The 6,529-nt window shown below is 42.6% G+C and overlaps 1 protein-coding gene across 1 annotated transcript in view; it reads left to right on the top strand.

Moving 5' to 3' along the window:
• Positions 1-6,529, top strand: part of DCK (deoxycytidine kinase) — a 27,870-nt gene continuing 21,341 nt past the window's right edge. The window contains exons 1-2 of the mRNA XM_060188456.1: positions 1-434; positions 2,447-2,586. Of these exons, the coding sequence (XP_060044439.1) occupies positions 269-434; positions 2,447-2,586 (306 nt within the window). The 5' untranslated portion in view covers positions 1-268. The remainder of the gene's footprint in view (positions 435-2,446; positions 2,587-6,529) is intronic.

The following is a 6,529-nucleotide window of genomic DNA, read 5'->3' on the forward strand; positions in this document are numbered from 1 at the left end:
CCCGCCCCGCCCGAAGTCCTGGGAGCCGCCTGAGAACTGCGGGTTGGCGGGCGCGCGGGCTGCGGGGCGGAGGAGGAGGGCGGGCTCCGTCTGCTGGGCGGGCGGCTGCGCCTCGGGCCCGCCCTCGGTTGCGTTTGCAGCCGCTCTGCGCGCCAAAATCAAAGCTGCACAGCTGCGAGCCCCGGAGCCCGCTGCCGCCGAGCCCAGCTGCAGGTCCCGGCAGGTCCTCTCCCGCTGAAGGCGCCTCCGAGCCGCTACTCGACGAGGAATGGCTTCCCCACCGAAGAGGAGCTGTCCGTCTCCTGCGACGAACTCCGAGGGGACCCGCATCAAGAAAATCTCCATCGAAGGGAACATAGGTAAGGGGCCCCTGGAAAAGGGGAGGCCGGTGCAGGAGTGGGGGGGGGGGGCGGCTTCCCGCCCAGCTCGGCTGTGTGCATCCCGGAGGGGCTTTAAATTCTCTTCCTGGGAGTCGGGCGGTGGCGCAGCGGGTTAAGCGCAGGTGGCCCAAAGCGCAAGGACCGTGTAAGGATCCTGGTTCGAGCCCCCGGCTCCCCACCTGTAGGGGAGTCGCTTCACAGGCGGTGAAGCAGGTCTGCAGGTGTCTATCTTTCTCTCCTCCTCTCTGTCTTCCCCTCCCTCTCTCCATTTCTCTCTGTCCTATCCAACAACGACGACATCAATAACTACAACAATAAAACAAGGGCAACAAAAGGGAATAAATAAGTATTTTAAAAAATATAAATTCTCTTCCTGTCAAAACGTTTGCTCCTGACCTCCCGCAGTTCCTCGGGGGCCAGGGGTGGCAGCCGGCTTTGTGGGGTGCGTGCGGGAGGCTCTGGAGGCCCGGCTACCTCCTTGTTGGAGCTGCTGGAAAAGAGGTTTTTTTTCTCCTTCCTTCTCTTCGTCCCCCCCTTTCCTCATGTTTGTGGGTTAGATCTGCAGTTCTTGTCACCCCCTCCTTTGAGGTGACCTCTGAGGTTTGACCTTTTACCACCAGAGCAGTCAAGACCCAAAACATCTCCATCATCCCCCCACAAAATTCCTGCCGCTCCCCAACCCCACCCCACCCCCCCTCTGTCCTGGAGACTACTGACCTTTTTTCCAGAGTCACAGAAATAGACTCAAAGTACGTAGTCTTTTGTGCCTTCATTAGCATATTAAAAATTTTACTCCTGTTGCTTTTTGAGCTTCTCCTCATTCGACATCGTTTAGTTGAGTATTTGGTTACAACATTGACTAGAAGAAATAAAAAAGACCAGGCCGATGTCGAAACAGTCATTTCAAACAGTATTTGAAGACCTGCATATCTTATCTGTCCTTTTGGTAAAGTCAAAATTGCCAGGAACTTATCCATCCATCACTTTCCAGGACCGGCAGAATAGCTCATTTGGATAGTGCGCTGCTTTGCCATGGGTGTGACACAGTTTAGAGCCTTCCTCCCACTGCACTGAAGGAAGCTTTGATGCTGTAGTCCGTCTCTTTTTTTCTCTGTGCGTCTGTGCTTGTGTCTAAAAGAGAGAGAGAGAGAAAGGGGGGGAGATAGCAATGTTACTTAAAGAATTTTTAAAAATTATCTTTATTCTTTTTGTTGGGTAGAAACAGCCAGATATCAAGAGGGAAGGGGGGTTGGTAAAGAGGGAGAGAAACTGAGACACCTGCAACACTGCTTCACCACTTGCAAAGCTCTCCACCTGCAGGTGGAAAAAAATATTATTTTGCTACATGAATGAAAGTTAAATGGGAGGCAATATGAATATCTAATAATGGTAAAGGAATTAACACAGGGTGTTCTATGAGAGTTAAAAAGAAAGCTAAAGGGGGGGGGAAAAAAAAAGAAAGCTAAAGTAAAAAAAACCTACTCATTGTTTTTAGTAAGCACTTAATGTAGCTTCTGTTTTGTTCCTTTTTGTGACTGAGTAGTGCTTCTCTGCATGACTATCTCACACTTAGCTGTCTCCCAGCTGTGAATGTTTGGGTTGTTTATAATGTTTAGTGACTATGAATGAAACTGCTGTAAACATTTAATACTGGGGGAGGGAGAAGTGTGTGGGTGTGTGTGAAAGAGAAATTGTGAGACTTCCATCTGATTTGCAGATAGAGGGAAAAGGACTAGAACACTGAAGCTTCCTCCACTGCCCTGGGGGTTGGAGGAAAAAGGTTATTTTTAATCATCCCAACAGAGTGGAGTCCTTCCTTTCCCAAAACCACATCCAATTTAAACATTGTTTTGTGATTCTAAGGCTTCTACTGTTAATTTAAACATTGTTTTGTGGTTCTAAGGCTACCACTGTTTCTCTTAACCCAGGTGGTCCAGATGGGAGCAGACTACACCATGCATGACATTTCCCAAGATACATTTGAACTTCTTGATTCTACTGTTTCCTACTACAGGAAACTTAGTCTATGCCCAACACTTCCTGTTGTGATACTTTTTTGCCTCCAGGTTGGGTACTGGCCATTCATGCATATGGCAAATGCTTAAAATTAATACACATTCAAAGCACCTTCCTCAAAAAAGACAGTGCCAGTAGATACCTTAATAATGTGCCAAAAAATAGCCAAGAGCTAAGCACAATCTCAAAAGTATTTGCTGTGTGTATGTCTTTATGAGGTGTATTTATTTTAGAGAGATAGAAACAATGACACCAGAGCACTTCTTAGTTCTGGCTCTGCATCTCTCTAATTAAAATAATAAAATAAAATAAAAGTAAATTAGAACACCCCCTCAAGTTAATTCACAGTGAATTAGTCCCTTCTTCTTTGTCAAATTCAGTTAGGGTTTAGTTAGAAATTTATTCTTGATTTTGATTTCCAGCTTCATATCTATAAATTTACTTCTCCCCAAGAATCTTTAATCTTCTCAGCACCTGAAATAGTTCTGTAATACTGCCCATTTCCAGTTTCTTTTAATTACTCTTTAGCAGTCTTTCTATATACAGTTGTAATTTTGTTTACCCTACTTAAAATTCTTTGATTTGTCCATTACTTAACTGGAAGGAGTTACAAACTGATGACTTAAATTTATACAATATTGACCTACTAATATTAACCAGTACTGAATTTTATGATTTAATAACTACTTTTGAATTTTCCTTTCCCTTTCTTTCTCTCTTTCATCTTTCTCCTTTCCCTTCTCTTTTTCTTTTTAAAAAATATTTATTTTCCCTTTTGTTGCCCTTGTTGTTTTTTTTATATTTATTTATTTATTCCCTTTTGTTGCCCTTGTTGGATAGGACAGAGAGAAACGGAGGGAGGAGGAGAAGACAGAGGGGGAGAGAAAGATAAGACACCTGAAGACCTGCTTCACCGCCTTTGAAGCGACTCCCCTGCAGGTGGGGAGCCGGGGGCTCAATCCGAGATCCTTAGGCTGGTCCTTGCGCTTCATGCCACATGTGCTTAACCTGCTGCGCTACTGCCTGACCCCCTTTTTCTTTTTTAAATTTATTTATTGGGGGATTAATGTTTTACAGTCGACAGTAAATACAATAGTTTGTACATGCATAACATTTCTCAGTTTGCCACATAGCAATATAACCCCCACTAGGTCCTCTGTCATCCTTTTCCAGGACCTAGACTCTCCCCCCTCCCCAGTCTTTTACTTTGGTGCAATACACCAATCTCTCTCTCTCTCCCTCTCTTTTTCTGACTACCAGGGTTATCACTAGGGCCCTGCTTATACAGTTCCTCCACCACCGATGATTTTTAATAGAGGGAGATACCACACCATTTGTAAAGTTTCCTCCATGCAGGTGCTCCCATATGGTGAGAGTGATTCGAACTTGGGTCCTCACACATAAGAAATTGTGTACTTTATTGGATGAACTATTTCCCTGCCCTGGGAAGGGGGCGGTTAAGAGGCCAGGGAGTCCATGGCTTTGATCCCTGCTACTTCGTGGGAGCATCATGGAAAGGACCAAAGGTACCTTTTGGCTATTTCTTTGAGCCCCAGATCTAAATATGTGGAATAAAATGGGCCAGGAATACTTTTCAGTGATATTGCACATTCTCTGAAGGAATTAATATTTTTTTATCAAATTCATTTAAAAATACTGAATTTAATTAATTTATTTTGGATAGAGACAAAGAAGTTGAGAGGGAAGCGAGTGAGAGATGGAGAGAGACATCTGTAGCATTGCTTTATTGCTCATGAAGCTTCTTATTTGCTTGAACCAGGGTCCTTGTGGATTGGAATGTGTGCTCTAGTGGATGCATCACCTCCTGGTCCATATAGATACATATATATATATATATGTATATATGTAATTATTTAGTGGTCTGGGAGGCGATACAGTGGATAAAACATTGGACTTTCAAGCATGTGGTCCTGAGTTCAATCCCTGGCAACACATGTACCAGAATAATGTCTGGCTCTTTCTCTCCTAATTTTTCATTAATAAATAAATAATATTAAAAAAAAGAACTTAACCTTTAAAAAATAATAGTATTTATTATTTTAAGAAAGAGAGAGAGACCTGAGACATCTCTCCAGCATATGTGGTGTCAGGGATCGAACTTACGGCCTTATCCTTTTATCAAACCACTGAGTCACTTCCTTGGGCACAACTGCCCTTCTTTCTTCTTTACTCTGTTTGGTTCTTTAAAGTTCTAGGTTTTGTTGTTGTTGTTTGTTTGTTTTTTCCTCTTGTTTTCTGTTGTCCTACAGAATGCCCTAAGTTTGAATATTGTTCTGCTTGTCAAAGGAAATTATTTTTTGTCTTTCTTTGGACTTAGTTTATAAGGAAGAGGATACTTATAAATATACTGAGGCTTATCGAGATATATTTATGTAGAGAGAACATGCATTCTGCTGACCAGAGATGTCTTAACTAGCCAGTCACATTTGGTATTTCAGATAGGAAGGGTGTGGTGACCATTGGTTATATTGCTATAACCTGTTAAATTTTAGGTTAAGAATTTTCCTGCTGTTAAGATGTATACTTGGTAATTTTAAAATGCTGCACATAATATGCCCTGATTATATCTGGACTACTCTCTTCTTCAACCTGTATCTCAGACACTAATGAATGATCAGATATATTTCATTATCAGAAACTGGGTGGAGTATATAGAACCATGAAATTGAATCAGACAAAACAGCTCTTATAGGACGTGTTTTGCAGAAAAGTTTTTGGAATTCCTATAAGCTGTATTGTCAAATGATAATATCCCATAATAATCTGATTCCTTTTCTTTAGTTATATAGGCTTTGGGTGCATCTTAACATTGACTTTATAGTTTTTTTGTTTTTTTTCTAATTTTTCTGCCATAGTATCTTTCCTACAATTTTACCATGTTTGTAGTTTTTCTCTTCATGAATTCAGTAAAGTAAACATAATAAGAAACAATTCTTTTTTTTTAATTTTTAACAATATTTATTCCCTTTTGTTGCCCTTGTTTTATTGTTGTAGTTGTTATTCTTGTTGTTATTGATGTCGTCATTGTTGGATAGGACAGAGGGAAATGGAGAGAGGAGGGGAAGACAGAGAGGAGGAGAGAAGGATAGACACCTGCAGACCTGCTTCACCACCTGTGAAGCGACTTCCCTGTAGGTGGGGAGCCCGGGGCTTGAACCAGGATCCTTACTTGGTCCTTGTGCTTTGCGCAACTCCCAGAAACAATTCTTATTATTCAGCGACCCTCTTGATTTCCATTAAAAAATAATCTACGGGCCAATGAAATAGCTCACTACATCCTGTGCTGCTTTGCTATGTGTGTGACCCAGGTTCAAGCCAGGCCCTCGCTGTGTTTGGAGGAAGCTTTGGTGCTGTGGTCTCTCTCACTCTCATCTCTCTCACTGTTTCTCTGTCTCTATATTAAAAAAAAAAAAAATCAAACAGTACAACTGGGGATGGTGGCTCAGTTGGCAAAGTGCAGATCTGCATGTGTGAGGCCCTAAGTTCTTTTTTCCCAGTGCTGTATTTGCCAGAGTGGAGCTCTGGCCTTCCTTTCTCTTTCTTTGGCATAAAACAAATAGACACATTTTTAGAATATGATCTTTATGGGTTTTGAGATAGCTCATCCAGTAGAGTGCATACTTCACTATGTGTGAGGACTTTCAAGCCACCCAGCCCCACTCCAGTACATGAGAGCACCATTGACTGCACCAGGGGACATGCCAGCAATGGTAGGGTGGTGTTGTGGTGTTGTCCTCTCTTTCTCTATCTAAAACTAAAAAGGATTGGAGGGAAAAAGTGCTGGGTGCAATGGAATTGAACATGTAGGAAGGCTCTGGCACACTCACACAAAACACACTAAAGAGAAAGATTTGGAGATAAGAATATTTCTGAGTTTTGTGAACTTGCTTTGGTGTTTCTAGCAGGAGAGCACAGCTACTTGTTTACCCTTGAGTGAAGATCAGTCAGCACCTGTTCCGGGAAGGTCATCCACTTTGACCTTTTGCACATCTTGGAAAGGATCATAAATCGTGTGTTGAGGGAGGAAGGAGGCAGCAGTCCAGCCATCCAGAAGATGAGCCATATTAGCCCTAGGGATCAGTGGGGTGACAGATGTTGCAGCCAGCTAACCC

The sequence above is a fragment of the Erinaceus europaeus genome, chromosome 3 (assembly GCF_950295315.1).
Source record: "Erinaceus europaeus chromosome 3, mEriEur2.1, whole genome shotgun sequence".
Taxonomy (NCBI): domain Eukaryota; kingdom Metazoa; phylum Chordata; class Mammalia; order Eulipotyphla; family Erinaceidae; genus Erinaceus; species Erinaceus europaeus.